The sequence below is a fragment of the Leptopilina heterotoma genome, unplaced genomic scaffold (assembly GCF_015476425.1).
Source record: "Leptopilina heterotoma isolate Lh14 unplaced genomic scaffold, ASM1547642v1 Lhet_453, whole genome shotgun sequence".
NCBI lineage: Eukaryota > Metazoa > Arthropoda > Insecta > Hymenoptera > Figitidae > Leptopilina > Leptopilina heterotoma.
In genome coordinates, this window is record NW_025111088.1 from 37,140 (window position 1) to 55,320 (window position 18,181).

At 29.0% G+C, this 18,181-nt stretch overlaps 1 protein-coding gene across 1 annotated transcript; it reads right to left on the bottom strand.

The window, feature by feature from the left end:
* Nucleotides 1–2,187: 2,187 nt before the first annotated feature.
* Nucleotides 2,188–3,958, bottom strand: LOC122507239. The gene is made up of 4 exons (XM_043619857.1): nt 3,665–3,958; nt 3,221–3,418; nt 2,317–2,423; nt 2,188–2,197 (listed from the first exon to the last, which is right to left on the bottom strand). The coding sequence occupies exons 1-4, from the start codon at nt 3,956–3,958 to the stop codon at nt 2,188–2,190; spliced, it is 609 nt and encodes a 202-aa protein (XP_043475792.1).
* Nucleotides 3,959–18,181: the final 14,223 nt, after the last annotated feature.

Here is an 18,181-nt window from a genome sequence, read left to right on the forward strand (position 1 = left end):
AAGTTTATTTAAATATTTCTGATACTTTTACAGAATTTAAGCTAGGAAAACCGAAAAATATCCATTTTTGAGATTTAGATAAACGTGGAGCGTAGACTCCTAAATGGATTTCTAAAGTATTCTACAATATTATTAATTAGGTTAAAATCTCGATATATATTTTAGAAAACTTTAATACACTTTGTATTTTTTGGAATATTTTGATTTTTCTCAACAAAAAAAAATAAATTTTTTTGACATTTAGACAAATGCAGAGACTAAGCTTGTAAATGTATTCAAATTTCCTGCAATATATATCCAGATTTTAACCCAATCAATAATAATCTAGAATATTTCACATAACCGTTTAGAATTTTGCTCTCTGAGTTTGTCTAAATGTCAAAAAAATTATTTTTTTAAAAAAAAATCCAAATATTTCAAAACATGCAAAGTATATTAAAATTTCCTGCAATATTTATCTAGATTCTAATTCAATCAATAATATTCTATAGTATTTAACATAACCGTTTACAAGTTTAAAAATTATTGACTCCAAGATCTTAAAATTGCTTCAAATAGAAATTTTTTATAGTCTTATTATGGATATAATGTCGAAAATTTGTTTTGTAAAGGTGTATAGAAAGAAATACATGCTCTTTAAATTTAACCTTTGTGTGTGTGTAGTACAATGACCCTATGGGTTACTCTTTTTCCTGTTTAAATATCATTGAAATGCAGGTTAATCTTTTTGGGTGATTTAAAACCATAAACATCATTAACAAAGCAGTAAAAGGCAAAAATGAATTATTACAATATTACTGCAAAATTGTGTATTCTAAATTCTTTTATTATTATACCATTTTTCCTAAATGGAATATTTTTAAATTATGTCTGTTCTTTCAATCTTAAAATTTTTAATTCATTTTGTCAATCTTTTTATAAAAGTAATTATTTTTTTACTACATTTCAGTTTCTTGTGAATACAATTTTCTGATTTTCAGGGTTTCTAAAGTTTCGCTCTATAATAATAATATTCAAAAAAAAAAATGTTTATAATACGTTTCTATGTGCAGCTCTTTAATTATTGTATAATTATTCTAAACATCAATTGTTTCTTTTTAGATAAATAGTGATTTATATTATTATTTTACTGCAATTCCCTGATTTTCGTAAACAATTGAGTGGTTGGATCATGTAACGACGCATGAAATGTATACGTCCATATTAGTTTACTCTTGACAGTTTAAACTGTTACAAAAAAAATTGTAAAAAGATTTCTATGTTGATGTAAATAAACACTTTTTTAAAGTTTGCAAAAAACAAAAACTGTTTTTCTTAAACTCAACTGAATTGAAAATCTCAAAAAAAAAAAAAAAAAATGTTTTTTTAAACCCCAATGAAAGTAAATACAGTAAACTCTCGTTGACCGCAATTTTCTATTCGCACAAAGAGTAAATTCGTGTTAATCACGAGTATGTATTAACGTGGGTTTATTGTAGTCGATTTTCTTATGAAATCAATTAATTTTCCCCAAATAAAGCAAAATAAGCTTCGATGGTATTAAATGTAATAGTTAATGTATGTTCGAGAAACTGGATTGTAGAGAATCCATTTGGTCGATTGAATGTTGACCACGCGTTCTGCAACAAAATCTCCTTTTTTTTATTTTTACTTTTTAGTAGTCTTGTGACTCTAAATCCTTTTGAAAGTGATGCTAAGTCCATTTGGCAGTTGTCATGAAAATCGATTAAGTTTTCTGAAATATTTTTAATATTTTATTAATATGGAAAGAAATAATTAATGTTAAATTTTAAATGAGGAAACTTCTCATTACGCGAATAATAGTAAATAATAGATTTGGTATATATTATTGATTTTTTATTATTACAATAAATAATATGATAGTTTACTGTAGCATTTAATTCAAAATTCACAATTTTCATTCAACACGCATTTATATACAAACATAGAAACTTTTTATTTTGTAGTAATTTTATACTACATTATAAAGAATGGAAGTTTTCTCATCTGCAATCAACTGTGTTATAAAATCTGATGCAAGTGACGGAGAGTTAAGAAATTTTATATACATTTATAATAAACTTACTAGTAAACATCCACATGGTAGAATGTGCTCCGAGTTTTTTTTGCAATACTGTGTGATATGTTTCAATGGTATTGTTGGTACGATGGATTTGCGCATAAACATTAAAAACATCTGGAGTTACTCTATTTAACCATTGCCGTTGATAATATGCAAAGAAATATTGAAATCTTCTTTGGATTTCAATAGTTTGTAGGCGACAAATTTCGAAAAATGTGTCTGAAATCAGTTGCGCTGGTAGTAGAGGTAAATCCATTATAAGTAACAATAAATGTTTGGCATCTTCATTATACTTTAATAACGCACGTAATCCAAGTTTGATAGCTTTCCTTAGTAGAGCCTTTAATAAAGTAACAAGATAAAAGCAAATAATAAATCAAATTTGTAATGATAAAATTTGAAAAAGTCATTAAATAAAGTTTTGTTCTTCTTTCATTCTTTAAAAAAAATAATGTTTCTGTTTATTATAAGATTATGTTATGAATAAAAGAAAATTTATTTATATTTTTTAATATTTATTTCTAAAAATAAACAGGGTAATCACAAAAGCCAAATTTTGATATTCCCTTATAATGTTTCATTGATTTATTTTTCAAAGAAATAGAAATTAAATATTTTAAAAAACTAATATGTTCAAAATTTTAAATAAAATCTTTATAAACTTTAAAGTAAAATAATTGTTATTAATTTTTTTTGAAAGTAAGTAATTAATACAAAATTTTATTAAAATTTTTTCAAAATTTTTTTTTGTTTTCCAATGGAATATTTTAATAAAATATTAAAAAAAGAAAAATAAAAGTCACCTTCTTGTAACAATATCACATAAATATAATTATTTAAAAATGTTAAATAATATTTTTAAAACTTGAAGAAATTTTAAAATACCATATTTAAGTCAAGTTAATTACAATTTATTATATATTTTAAAAAGTTATTTTAGAATTTCATTCTTTATGAAAATATAAAAAACCAAAAAATTCAAGGAGAATTTAAGGTTTTAAAGTTTCCTAGAAATGTTTTTTTTCAAAATTATCTAATTTTAGTTAGAGGGAGTCATAAAATGTTGGAAAAAACATTTTAGAAGTGTAAATATAATAATGTTCATTATATTAAACAATGCAAACTCATTGTACTTACTTGTTTATAGTGAAACCAACAGCCATGCAAAATTATATTTGGAAATACTGCTCTCAAAGCTGCTTTTAATGCACTTTCGTAGTCAGTCATTGCTTCGTCGATGATAAATTCTGGTATTAATCTTGAAATTTCTTCAAAAACGGCTTTGTATGCTTCTTTACTCTTTCGATCCATAAGAATCCAAACACATGGTACAGCCTTTTAAAATGAAAAATGTAAGAATTACTTTTTAATTATTAAAAAAATGTAACTCAAATTTTTTAAACAGCATAATAAATAAATAGCAGGGATCGAATCAGCGAAAGCATTTAAATTATAATTATATTTTTGGAGGAATTTGATTGAAATTTTATACTAAAAATAATTGAAATTCTACAATCATTTGTAATTTCTCTAAAATTTATTTACAATTTACGAGCCCTGAAATAGGTATTCATAACTTACATGATTGTATTTGCAAGATACTATTGTCAGAAATTGCTGTGCTCCAACTCCATGCGGAACAGTCTTAAAAGTTGAGTCAATAAAAAAAAATCCTCTAACTGATGTTTCTCTTACAAATTCAGGATTCATAAAAATTACAGATTCTGAGGAATCTTCACCTACTACTAAAGACACGTTCATTGTACCCCTTTTACATTGTAATAAATGTTTCCAGTTGTCAGAGTTTACTTCTTGAGTATAAGATTGCAGAGAGTGCACGGCGGGTGGACAATTTCTGTTTCTCCATTTGTACATTGCGCTTTCAATCTTACTGAAAGTTACGCTGACTGACGCATCATCATGACTGCAAATTGAATGAAACATAAAACAAACTCTACAACAAATATACATCATAATAAAACAATAATAATTATTATTGTTGTTTAATTTATTCGTATTTTATTTATTATTATTATTATTGTTAAATTTCAGAATTTTTAACTTTATTTTATTTTAGATTAGAAAAATACAAACAACTTTTCTCTATAACATTTTTTCATAAAAACTTAATTTTCGAAGTTATAGTCTCTTAAATGGTCAAAAAAACTAAAAAAATTCTAAAATAACACTAAAAATCGAATTTTTTTAAAGGAATAAAAATCAGTCAATTGATTTTGACATATTCCCACCCTAAAATACTTGAAAAACATACTTGAACATAAAAAACTCGTAATTTCCAGAAAAATCACTCTCTATATATATTTTTTGTGCGCTTTTTTGATAAAAAATCAATTTTACGACTCCATTATCTCCGACATCCTTGCATATGCGATTTCGCTACCAGAGACTTTTTTTCTCGGCTTTGCATCAGCTACAACTTTGCTGTTGACAACTTTTTGCCCAACCCAAAACTTTTCAAGCTATTTTTTAAAAACTGTCAAAAAACTAAATTTTTTTACATTCTCATCACATGAGAAGGTATTAGTTTTGGTCGAATTTTGACTTTTGCTAATTTTATGAAATCTTTACGTTTTGAGGTGCCCTAAGTCCGAAAAACATGGTCCGGCGAGTGCGTCTGTCTGTGTGTCTGTCTGTCTGTCTGTCTGTCCGTCTGTCTGTCTGTCCGTCTGTAGACGGTCATATGTTGTTCCCACGATAACTCTTGAAAAACTTATCGAATCGTTTTTAAATTTAACACACTTAAAGTTGGTGTAAAAATAAAGGCTAAGTTCGTTAACCAGACATTTTCGTTGAAAACTACAAAAACTACGGTAGTTTCAAAATTTTAAAAAATCAATTTTTTCAAATTTCAGAATTTTTAACTTTATTTTATTTTAGATTAGAAAAATACAAACAACTTTTCTTTATAACATTTTTTCATAAAAACTTAATTTTCGAAGTTATAGTCTCTTAAATGGTCAAAAAAACTAAAAAAATTCTAAAATAACACTAAAAATCGAATTTTTTTAAAGGAATAAAAATCAGTCAATTGATTTTGACATATTCCCACCCTAAAATACTTGAAAAACATACTTGAACATAAAAAACTCGTAATTTCCAGAAAAATCACTCTCTATATATATTTTTTGTGCGCTTTTTTGATAAAAAATCAATTTTCCGACTCCATTATCTCCGACATCCTTGCATATGCGATTTCGCTACCAGAGACTTTTTTTCTCGGCTTTGCATCAGCTACAACTTTGCTGTTGACAACTTTTTGCCCAACCCAAAACTTTTCAAGCTATTTTTTAAAAACTGTTAAAAAACTAAATTTTTTTACATTCTCATCACATGAGAAGGTATTAGTTTTGGTCGAATTTTGACTTTTGCTAATTTTATGAAATCTTTACGTTTTGAGGTGCCCTGAGTCCGAAAAACATGGTCCGGCGAGTGCGTCTGTCTGTGTGTCTGTCTGTCTGTCTGTCCGTCTGTCTGTCTGTCCGTCTGTAGACGGTCATATGTTGTTCCCACGATAACTCTTGAAAAACTTATCAAATCGTTTTTAAATTTAACACACTTAAAGTTGGTGTAAAAATGAAGGCTAAGTTTGTTAACCAGACATTTTCGTTGAAAACTACAAAAACTACGGTAGTTTCAAAATTTTAAAAAATCAATTTTTTCAAATTTCAGAATTTTTAACTTTATTTTATTTTAGATTAGAAAAATACAAACAACTTTTCTCTATAACATTTTTTCATAAAAACTTAATTTTCGAAGTTATAGTCTCTTAAATGGTCAAAAAAACTAAAAAAATTCTAAAATAACACTAAAAATCGAATTTTTTTAAAGGAATAAAAATCAGTCAATTGATTTTGACATATTCCCACCCTAAAATAATTGAAAAACATACTTGAACATAAAAAACTCGTAATTTCCAGAAAAATCACTCTCTATATATATTTTTTGTGCGCTTTTTTGATAAAAAATCAATTTTCCGACTCCATTATCTCCGACATCCTTGCATATGCGATTTCGCTACCAGAGACTTTTTTTCTCGGCTTTGCATCAGCTACAACTTTGCTGTTGACAACTTTTTGCCCAACCCAAAACTTTTCAAGCTATTTTTTAAAAACTGTCAAAAAACTAAATTTTTTTACATTCTCATCACATGAGAAGGTATTAGTTTTGGTCGAATTTTGACTTTTGCTAATTTTATAAAATCTTTACGTTTTGAGGTGCCCTGAGTCCGAAAAACATGGTCCGGCGAGTGCGTCTGTCTGTGTGTCTGTCTGTCTGTCTGTCTGTCTGTCCGTCTGTAGACGGTCATATGTTGTTCCCACGATAACTCTTGAAAAACTTATCGAATCGTTTTTAAATTTAACACACTTAAAGTTGGTGTAAAAATGAAGGCTAAGTTCGTTAACCAGACATTTTCGTTGAAAACTACAAAAACTACGGTAGTTTCAAAATTTTAAAAAATCAATTTTTTCATATTTCAGAATTTTTAACTTTATTTTATTTTAGATTAGAAAAATACAAACAACTTTTCTCTATAACATTTTTTCATAAAAACTTAATTTTCGAAGTTATAGTCTCTTAAATGGTCAAAAAAACTAAAAAAATTCTAAAATAACACTAAAAATCGAATTTTTTTAAAGGAATAAAAATCAGTCAATTGATTTTGACATATTCCCACCCTAAAATACTTGAAAAACATACTTGAACATAAAAAACTCGTAATTTCCAGAAAAATCACTCTCTATATATATTTTTTGTGCGCTTTTTTGATAAAAAATCAATTTTCCGACTCAATTATCTCCGACATCCTTGCATATGCGATTTCGCTATTAGAGACTTTTTTTCTCGGCTTTGCATCAGCTACAACTTTGCTGTTGACAACTTTTTGCCCAACCCAAAAGTTTTCAAGCTATTTTTTAAAAACTGTCAAAAAACTAAATTTTTTTACATTCTCATCACATGAGAAGGTATTAGTTTTGGTCGAATTTTGACTTTTGCTAATTTTATGAAATCTTTACGTTTTGAGGTGCCCTGAGTCCGAAAAACATGGTCCGGCGAGTGCGTCTGTCTGTGTGTCTGTCTGTCTGTCTGTCCGTCTGTCTGTCTGTCCGTCTGTAGACGGTCATATGTTGTTCCCACGATAACTCTTGAAAAACTTATCGAATCGTTTTTAAATTTAACACACTTAAAGTTGGTGTAAAAATGAAGGCTAAGTTCGTTAACCAGACATTTTCGTTGAAAACTACAAAAACTACGGTAGTTTCAAAATTTTAAAAAATCAATTTTTTCAAATTTCAGAATTTTTAACTTTATTTTATTTTAGATTAGAAAAATACAAACAACTTTTCTCTATAACATTTTTTCATAAAAACTTAATTTTCGAAGTTATAGTCTCTTAAATGGTCAAAAAAACTAAAAAAATTCTAAAATAACACTAAAAATCGAATTTTTTTAAAGGAATAAAAATCAGTCAATTGATTTTGACATATTCTTACCCTAAATTACTTGAAAAACATACTTGAACATAAAAAACTCGTAATTTCCAGAAAAATCACTCTCTATATATATTTTTTGTGCGCTTTTTTGATAAAAAATCAATTTTCCGACTCCATTATCTCCGACATCCTTGCATATGCGATTTCGCTACCAGAGACTTTTTTTCTCGGCTTTGCATCAGCTACAACTTTGCTGTTGACAACTTTTTGCCCAACCCAAAACTTTTCAAGCTATTTTTTAAAAACTGTCAAAAAACTAAATTTTTTTACATTCTCATCACATGAGAAGGTATTAGTTTTGGTCGAATTTTGACTTTTGCTAATTTTATGAAATCTTTACGTTTTGAGGTGCCCTGAGTCCGAAAAACATGGTCCGGCGAGTGCGTCTGTCTGTGTGTCTGTCTGTCTGTCTGTCTGTCCGTCTGTCTGTCTGTCCGTCTGTAGACGGTCATATGTTGTTCCCACGATAACTCTTGAAAAACTTATCGAATCGTTTTTAAATTTAACACACTTAAAGTTGGTGTAAAAATGAAGGCTAAGTTCGTTAACCAGACATTTTCGTTGAAAACTACAAAAACTACGGTAGTTTCAAAATTTTAAAAAATCAATTTTTTCAAATTTCAGAATTTTTAACTTTATTTTATTTTAGATTAGAAAAATACAAACAACTTTTCTCTATAACATTTTTTCATAAAAACTTAATTTTCGAAGTTATAGTCTCTTAAATGGTCAAAAAAACTAAAAAAATTCTAAAATAACACTAAAAATCGAATTTTTTTAAAGGAATAAAAATCAGTCAATTGATTTTGACATATTCCCTACCCTAAAATACTTGAAAAACATACTTGAACATAAAAAACTCGTAATTTCCAGAAAAATCACTCTCTATATATATTTTTTGTGCGCTTTTTTGATAAAAAATCAATTTTCCGACTCCATTATCTCCGACATCCTTGCATATGCGATTTCGCTACCAGAGACTTTTTTTCTCGGCTTTGCATCAGCTACAACTTTGCTGTTGACAACTTTTTGCCCAACCCAAAACTTTTCAAGCTATTTTTTAAAAACTGTCAAAAAACTAAATTTTTTTACATTCTCATCACATGAGAAGGTATTAGTTTTGGTCGAATTTTGACTTTTGCTAATTTTATGAAATCTTTACGTTTTGAGGTGCCCTGAGTCCGAAAAACATGGTCCGGCGAGTGCGTCTGTCTGTGTGTCTGTCTGTCTGTCTGTCTGTCTGTCTGTCCGTCTGTAGACGGTCATATGTTGTTCCCACGATAACTCTTGAAAAACTTATCGAATCGTTTTTAAATTTAACACACTTAAAGTTGGTGTAAAAATGAAGGCTAAGTTCGTTAACCAGACATTTTCGTTGAAAACTACAAAAACTACGGTAGTTTCAAAATTTTAAAAAATCAATTTTTTCAAATTTCAGAATTTTTAACTTTATTTTATTTTAGATTAGAAAAATACAAACAACTTTTCTCTATAACATTTTTTCATAAAAACTTAATTTTCGAAGTTATAGTCTCTTAAATGGTCAAAAAAACTAAAAAAATTCTAAAATAACACTAAAAATCGAATTTTTTTAAAGGAATAAAAATCAGTCAATTGATTTTGACATATTCCCACCCTAAAATACTTGAAAAACATACTTGAACATAAAAAACTCGTAATTTCCAGAAAAATCACTCTCTATATATATTTTTTGTGCGCTTTTTTGATAAAAAATCAATTTTTCCGACTCCATTATCTCCGACATCCTTGCATATGCGATTTCGCTACCAGAGACTTTTTTTCTCGGCTTTGCATCAGCTACAACTTTGCTGTTGACAACTTTTTGCCCAACCCAAAACTTTTCAAGCTATTTTTTAAAAACTGTCAAAAAACTAAATTTTTTTACATTCTCATCACATGAGAAGGTATTAGTTTTGGTCGAATTTTGACTTTTGCTAATTTTATGAAATCTTTACGTTTTGAGGTGCCCTGAGTCCGAAAAACATGGTCCGGCGAGTGCGTCTGTCTGTGTGTCTGTCTGTCTGTCTGTCTGTCCGTCTGTCTGTCTGTCCGTCTGTAGACGGTCATATGTTGTTCCCACGATAACTCTTGAAAAACTTATCGAATCGTTTTTAAATTTAACACACTTAAAGTTGGTGTAAAAATGAAGGCTAAGTTCGTTAACCAGACATTTTCGTTGAAAACTACAAAAACTACGGTAGTTTCAAAATTTTAAAAAATCAATTTTTTCAAATTTCAGAATTTTTAACTTTATTTTATTTTAGATTAGAAAAATACAAACAACTTTTCTCTATAACATTTTTTCATAAAAACTTAATTTTCGAAGTTATAGTCTCTTAAATGGTCAAAAAAACTAAAAAAATTCTAAAATAACACTAAAAATCGAATTTTTTTAAAGGAATAAAAATCAGTCAATTGATTTTGACATATTCCCACCCTAAAATACTTGAAAAACATACTTGAACATAAAAAACTCGTAATTTCCAGAAAAATCACTCTCTATATATATTTTTTGTGCGCTTTTTTGATAAAAAATCAATTTTCCGACTCCATTATCTCCGACATCCTTGCATATGCGATTTCGCTACCAGAGACTTTTTTTCTCGGCTTTGCATCAGCTACAACTTTGCTGTTGACAACTTTTTGCCCAACCCAAAACTTTTCAAGCTATTTTTTAAAAACTGTCAAAAAACTAAATTTTTTTACATTCTCATCACATGAGAAGGTATTAGTTTTGGTCGAATTTTGACTTTTGCTAATTTTATGAAATCTTTACGTTTTGAGGTGCCCTGAGTCCGAAAAACATGGTCCGGCGAGTGCGTCTGTCTGTGTGTCTGTCTGTCTGTCTGTCTGTCCGTCTGTCTGTCTGTCCGTCTGTAGACGGTCATATGTTGTTCCCACGATAACTCTTGAAAAACTTATCGAATCGTTTTTAAATTTAACACACTTAAAGTTGGTGTAAAAATGAAGGCTAAGTTCGTTAACCAGACATTTTCGTTGAAAACTACAAAAACTACGGTAGTTTCAAAATTTTAAAAAATCAATTTTTTCAAATTTCAGAATTTTTAACTTTATTTTATTTTAGATTAGAAAAATACAAACAACTTTTCTCTATAACATTTTTTCATAAAAACTTAATTTTCGAAGTTATAGTCTCTTAAATGGTCAAAAAAACTAAAAAAATTCTAAAATAACACTAAAAATCGAATTTTTTTAAAGGAATAAAAATCAGTCAATTGATTTTGACATATTCCCACCCTAAAATACTTGAAAAACATACTTGAACATAAAAAACTCGTAATTTCCAGAAAAATCACTCTCTATATATATTTTTTGTGCGCTTTTTTGATAAAAAATCAATTTTCCGACTCCATTATCTCCGACATCCTTGCATATGCGATTTCGCTACCAGAGACTTTTTTTCTCGGCTTTGCATCAGCTACAACTTTGCTGTTGACAACTTTTTGCCCAACCCAAAACTTTTCAAGCTATTTTTTAAAAACTGTCAAAAAACTAAATTTTTTTACATTCTCATCACATGAGAAGGTATTAGTTTTGGTCGAATTTTGACTTTTGCTAATTTTATGAAATCTTTACGTTTTGAGGTGCCCTGAGTCCGAAAAACATGGTCCGGCGAGTGCGTCTGTCTGTGTGTCTGTCTGTCTGTCTGTCTGTCTGTCTGTCCGTCTGTAGACGGTCATATGTTGTTCCCACGATAACTCTTGAAAAACTTATCGAATCGTTTTTAAATTTAACACACTTAAAGTTGGTGTAAAAATGAAGGCTAAGTTCGTTAACCAGACATTTTCGTTGAAAACTACAAAAACTACGGTAGTTTCAAAATTTTAAAAAATCAATTTTTTCAAATTTCAGAATTTTTAACTTTATTTTATTTTAGATTAGAAAAATACAAACAACTTTTCTCTATAACATTTTTTCATAAAAACTTAATTTTCGAAGTTATAGTCTCTTAAATGGTCAAAAAAACTAAAAAAATTCTAAAATAACACTAAAAATCGAATTTTTTTAAAGGAATAAAAATCAGTCAATTGATTTTGACATATTCCCACCCTAAAATACTTGAAAAACATACTTGAACATAAAAAACTCGTAATTTCCAGAAAAATCACTCTCTATATATATTTTTTGTGCGCTTTTTTGATAAAAAATCAATTTTCCGACTCCATTATCTCCGACATCCTTGCATATGCGATTTCGCTACCAGAGACTTTTTTTCTCGGCTTTGCATCAGCTACAACTTTGCTGTTGACAACTTTTTGCCCAACCCAAAACTTTTCAAGCTATTTTTTAAAAACTGTCAAAAAACTAAATTTTTTTACATTCTCATCACATGAGAAGGTATTAGTTTTGGTCGAATTTTGACTTTTGCTAATTTTATGAAATCTTTACGTTTTGAGGTGCCCTGAGTCCGAAAAACATGGTCCGGCGAGTGCGTCTGTCTGTGTGTCTGTCTGTCTGTCTGTCTGTCCGTCTGTCTGTCTGTCCGTCTGTAGACGGTCATATGTTGTTCCCACGATAACTCTTGAAAAACTTATCGAATCGTTTTTAAATTTAACACACTTAAAGTTGGTGTAAAAATGAAGGCTAAGTTCGTTAACCAGACATTTTCGTTGAAAACTACAAAAACTACGGTAGTTTCAAAATTTTAAAAAATCAATTTTTTCAAATTTCAGAATTTTTAACTTTATTTTATTTTAGATTAGAAAAATACAAACAACTTTTCTCTATAACATTTTTTCATAAAAACTTAATTTTCGAAGTTATAGTCTCTTAAATGGTCAAAAAAACTAAAAAAATTCTAAAATAACACTAAAAATCGAATTTTTTTAAAGGAATAAAAATCAGTCAATTGATTTTGACATATTCCCACCCTAAAATACTTGAAAAACATACTTGAACATAAAAAACTCGTAATTTCCAGAAAAATCACTCTCTATATATATTTTTTGTGCGCTTTTTTGATAAAAAATCAATTTTCCGACTCCATTATCTCCGACATCCTTGCATATGCGATTTCGCTACCAGAGACTTTTTTTCTCGGCTTTGCATCAGCTACAACTTTGCTGTTGACAACTTTTTGCCCAACCCAAAACTTTTCAAGCTATTTTTTAAAAACTGTCAAAAAACTAAATTTTTTTACATTCTCATCACATGAGAAGGTATTAGTTTTGGTCGAATTTTGACTTTTGCTAATTTTATGAAATCTTTACGTTTTGAGGTGCCCTGAGTCCGAAAAACATGGTCCGGCGAGTGCGTCTGTCTGTGTGTCTGTCTGTCTGTCTGTCTGTCCGTCTGTCTGTCTGTCCGTCTGTAGACGGTCATATGTTGTTCCCACGATAACTCTTGAAAAACTTATCGAATCGTTTTTAAATTTAACACACTTAAAGTTGGTGTAAAAATGAAGGCTAAGTTCGTTAACCAGACATTTTCGTTGAAAACTACAAAAACTACGGTAGTTTCAAAATTTTAAAAAATCAATTTTTTCAAATTTCAGAATTTTTAACTTTATTTTATTTTAGATTAGAAAAATACAAACAACTTTTCTCTATAACATTTTTTCATAAAAACTTAATTTTCGAAGTTATAGTCTCTTAAATGGTCAAAAAAACTAAAAAAATTCTAAAATAACACTAAAAATCGAATTTTTTTAAAGGAATAAAAATCAGTCAATTGATTTTGACATATTCCCACCCTAAAATACTTGAAAAACATACTTGAACATAAAAAACTCGTAATTTCCAGAAAAATCACTCTCTATATATATTTTTTGTGCGCTTTTTTGATAAAAAATCAATTTTCCGACTCCATTATCTCCGACATCCTTGCATATGCGATTTCGCTACCAGAGACTTTTTTTCTCGGCTTTGCATCAGCTACAACTTTGCTGTTGACAACTTTTTGCCCAACCCAAAACTTTTCAAGCTATTTTTTAAAAACTGTCAAAAAACTAAATTTTTTTACATTCTCATCACATGAGAAGGTATTAGTTTTGGTCGAATTTTGACTTTTGCTAATTTTATGAAATCTTTACGTTTTGAGGTGCCCTGAGTCCGAAAAACATGGTCCGGCGAGTGCGTCTGTCTGTGTGTCTGTCTGTCTGTCTGTCTGTCCGTCTGTCTGTCTGTCCGTCTGTAGACGGTCATATGTTGTTCCCACGATAACTCTTGAAAAACTTATCGAATCGTTTTTAAATTTAACACACTTAAAGTTGGTGTAAAAATGAAGGCTAAGTTCGTTAACCAGACATTTTCGTTGAAAACTACAAAAACTACGGTAGTTTCAAAATTTTAAAAAATCAATTTTTTCAAATTTCAGAATTTTTAACTTTATTTTATTTTAGATTAGAAAAATACAAACAACTTTTCTCTATAACATTTTTTCATAAAAACTTAATTTTCGAAGTTATAGTCTCTTAAATGGTCAAAAAAACTAAAAAAATTCTAAAATAACACTAAAAATCGAATTTTTTTAAAGGAATAAAAATCAGTCAATTGATTTTGACATATTCCCACCCTAAAATACTTGAAAAACATACTTGAACATAAAAAACTCGTAATTTCCAGAAAAATCACTCTCTATATATATTTTTTGTGCGCTTTTTTGATAAAAAATCAATTTTCCGACTCCATTATCTCCGACATCCTTGCATATGCGATTTCGCTACCAGAGACTTTTTTTCTCGGCTTTGCATCAGCTACAACTTTGCTGTTGACAACTTTTTGCCCAACCCAAAACTTTTCAAGCTATTTTTTAAAAACTGTCAAAAAACTAAATTTTTTTACATTCTCATCACATGAGAAGGTATTAGTTTTGGTCGAATTTTGACTTTTGCTAATTTTATGAAATCTTTACGTTTTGAGGTGCCCTGAGTCCGAAAAACATGGTCCGGCGAGTGCGTCTGTCTGTGTGTCTGTCTGTCTGTCTGTCTGTCCGTCTGTCTGTCTGTCCGTCTGTAGACGGTCATATGTTGTTCCCACGATAACTCTTGAAAAACTTATCGAATCGTTTTTAAATTTAACACACTTAAAGTTGGTGTAAAAATGAAGGCTAAGTTCGTTAACCAGACATTTTCGTTGAAAACTACAAAAACTACGGTAGTTTCAAAATTTTAAAAAATCAATTTTTTCAAATTTCAGAATTTTTAACTTTATTTTATTTTAGATTAGAAAAATACAAACAACTTTTCTCTATAACATTTTTTCATAAAAACTTAATTTTCGAAGTTATAGTCTCTTAAATGGTCAAAAAAACTAAAAAAATTCTAAAATAACACTAAAAATCGAATTTTTTTAAAGGAATAAAAATCAGTCAATTGATTTTGACATATTCCCACCCTAAAATACTTGAAAAACATACTTGAACATAAAAAACTCGTAATTTCCAGAAAAATCACTCTCTATATATATTTTTTGTGCGCTTTTTTGATAAAAAATCAATTTTCCGACTCCATTATCTCCGACATCCTTGCATATGCGATTTCGCTACCAGAGACTTTTTTTCTCGGCTTTGCATCAGCTACAACTTTGCTGTTGACAACTTTTTGCCCAACCCAAAACTTTTCAAGCTATTTTTTAAAAACTGTCAAAAAACTAAATTTTTTTACATTCTCATCACATGAGAAGGTATTAGTTTTGGTCGAATTTTGACTTTTGCTAATTTTATGAAATCTTTACGTTTTGAGGTGCCCTGAGTCCGAAAAACATGGTCCGGCGAGTGCGTCTGTCTGTGTCTGTCTGTCTGTCGTCTGTCTGTCTGTCCGTCTGTAGACGGTCATATGTTGTTCCCACGATAACTCTTGAAAAACTTATCGAATCGTTTTTAAATTTAACACACTTAAAGTTGGTGTAAAAATGAAGGCTAAGTTCGTTAACCAGACATTTTCGTTGAAAACTACAAAAACTACGGTAGTTTCAAAATTTTAAAAAATCAATTTTTTCAAATTTCAGAATTTTTAACTTTATTTTATTTTAGATTAGAAAAATACAAACAACTTTTCTCTATAACATTTTTTCATAAAAACTTAATTTTCGAAGTTATAGTCTCTTAAATGGTCAAAAAAACTAAAAAAATTCTAAAATAACACTAAAAATCGAATTTTTTTAAAGGAATAAAAATCAGTCAATTGATTTTGACATATTCCCACCCTAAAATACTTGAAAAACATACTTGAACATAAAAAACTCGTAATTTCCAGAAAAATCACTCTCTATATATATTTTTTGTGCGCTTTTTTGATAAAAAATCAATTTTCCGACTCCATTATCTCCGACATCCTTGCATATGCGATTTCGCTACCAGAGACTTTTTTTCTCGGCTTTGCATCAGCTACAACTTTGCTGTTGACAACTTTTTGCCCAACCCAAAACTTTTCAAGCTATTTTTTAAAAACTGTCAAAAAACTAAATTTTTTTACATTCTCATCACATGAGAAGGTATTAGTTTTGGTCGAATTTTGACTTTTGCTAATTTTATGAAATCTTTACGTTTTGAGGTGCCCTGAGTCCGAAAAACATGGTCCGGCGAGTGCGTCTGTCTGTGTGTCTGTCTGTCTGTCTGTCTGTCCGTCTGTCTGTCTGTCCGTCTGTAGACGGTCATATGTTGTTCCCACGATAACTCTTGAAAAACTTATCGAATCGTTTTTAAATTTAACACACTTAAAGTTGGTGTAAAAATGAAGGCTAAGTTCGTTAACCAGACATTTTCGTTGAAAACTACAAAAACTACGGTAGTTTCAAAATTTTAAAAAATCAATTTTTTCAAATTTCAGAATTTTTAACTTTATTTTATTTTAGATTAGAAAAATACAAACAACTTTTCTCTATAACATTTTTTCATAAAAACTTAATTTTCGAAGTTATAGTCTCTTAAATGGTCAAAAAAACTAAAAAAATTCTAAAATAACACTAAAAATCGAATTTTTTTAAAGGAATAAAAATCAGTCAATTGATTTTGACATATTCCCACCCTAAAATACTTGAAAAACATACTTGAACATAAAAAACTCGTAATTTCCAGAAAAATCACTCTCTATATATATTTTTTGTGCGCTTTTTTGATAAAAAATCAATTTTCCGACTCCATTATCTCCGACATCCTTGCATATGCGATTTCGCTACCAGAGACTTTTTTTCTCGGCTTTGCATCAGCTACAACTTTGCTGTTGACAACTTTTTGCCCAACCCAAAACTTTTCAAGCTATTTTTTAAAAACTGTCAAAAAACTAAATTTTTTTACATTCTCATCACATGAGAAGGTATTAGTTTTGGTCGAATTTTGACTTTTGCTAATTTTATGAAATCTTTACGTTTTGAGGTGCCCTGAGTCCGAAAAACATGGTCCGGCGAGTGCGTCTGTCTGTGTGTCTGTCTGTCTGTCTGTCTGTCTGTCCGTCTGTCTGTCTGTCCGTCTGTAGACGGTCATATGTTGTTCCCACGATAACTCTTGAAAAACTTATCGAATCGTTTTTAAATTTAACACACTTAAAGTTGGTGTAAAAATGAAGGCTAAGTTCGTTAACCAGACATTTTCGTTGAAAACTACAAAAACTACGGTAGTTTCAAAATTTTAAAAAATCAATTTTTTCAAATTTCAGAATTTTTAACTTTATTTTATTTTAGATTAGAAAAATACAAACAACTTTTCTCTATAACATTTTTTCATAAAAACTTAATTTTCGAAGTTATAGTCTCTTAAATGGTCAAAAAAACTAAAAAAATTCTAAAATAACACTAAAAATCGAATTTTTTTAAAGGAATAAAAATCAGTCAATTGATTTTGACATATTCCCACCCTAAAATACTTGAAAAACATACTTGAACATAAAAAACTCGTAATTTCCAGAAAAATCACTCTCTATATATATTTTTTGTGCGCTTTTTTGATAAAAAATCAATTTTCCGACTCCATTATCTCCGACATCCTTGCATATGCGATTTCGCTACCAGAGACTTTTTTTCTCGGCTTTGCATCAGCTACAACTTTGCTGTTGACAACTTTTTGCCCAACCCAAAACTTTTCAAGCTATTTTTTAAAAACTGTCAAAAAACTAAATTTTTTTACATTCTCATCACATGAGAAGGTATTAGTTTTGGTCGAATTTTGACTTTTGCTAATTTTATGAAATCTTTACGTTTTGAGGTGCCCTGAGTCCGAAAAACATGGTCCGGCGAGTGCGTCTGTCTGTGTGTCTGTCTGTCTGTCTGTCTGTCTGTCTGTCCGTCTGTAGACGGTCATATGTTGTTCCCACGATAACTCTTGAAAAACTTATCGAATCGTTTTTAAATTTAACACACTTAAAGTTGGTGTAAAAATGAAGGCTAAGTTCGTTAACCAGACATTTTCGTTGAAAACTACAAAAACTACGGTAGTTTCAAAATTTTAAAAAATCAATTTTTTCAAATTTCAGAATTTTTAACTTTATTTTATTTTAGATTAGAAAAATACAAACAACTTTTCTCTATAACATTTTTTCATAAAAACTTAATTTTCGAAGTTATAGTCTCTTAAATGGTCAAAAAAACTAAAAAAATTCTAAAATAACACT

Excerpts from the sequence above, each read along its gene's own strand:
- LOC122507239 (XM_043619857.1), bottom strand. The coding sequence starts at position 3,958 with ATGTACAAATGGAGAAACAGAAATTGTCCACCCGCCGTGCACTCTCTG. Across the intron at positions 3,419-3,664 it reads TATCTTGCAAATACAATCAT|GCTGTACCATGTGTTTGGAT; the intron begins GTAAGTTATGAA and ends TCATTTTAAAAG. Across the intron at positions 2,424-3,220 it reads GTTGGTTTCACTATAAACAA|GCTCTACTAAGGAAAGCTAT; the intron begins GTAAGTACAATG and ends ACTTTATTAAAG.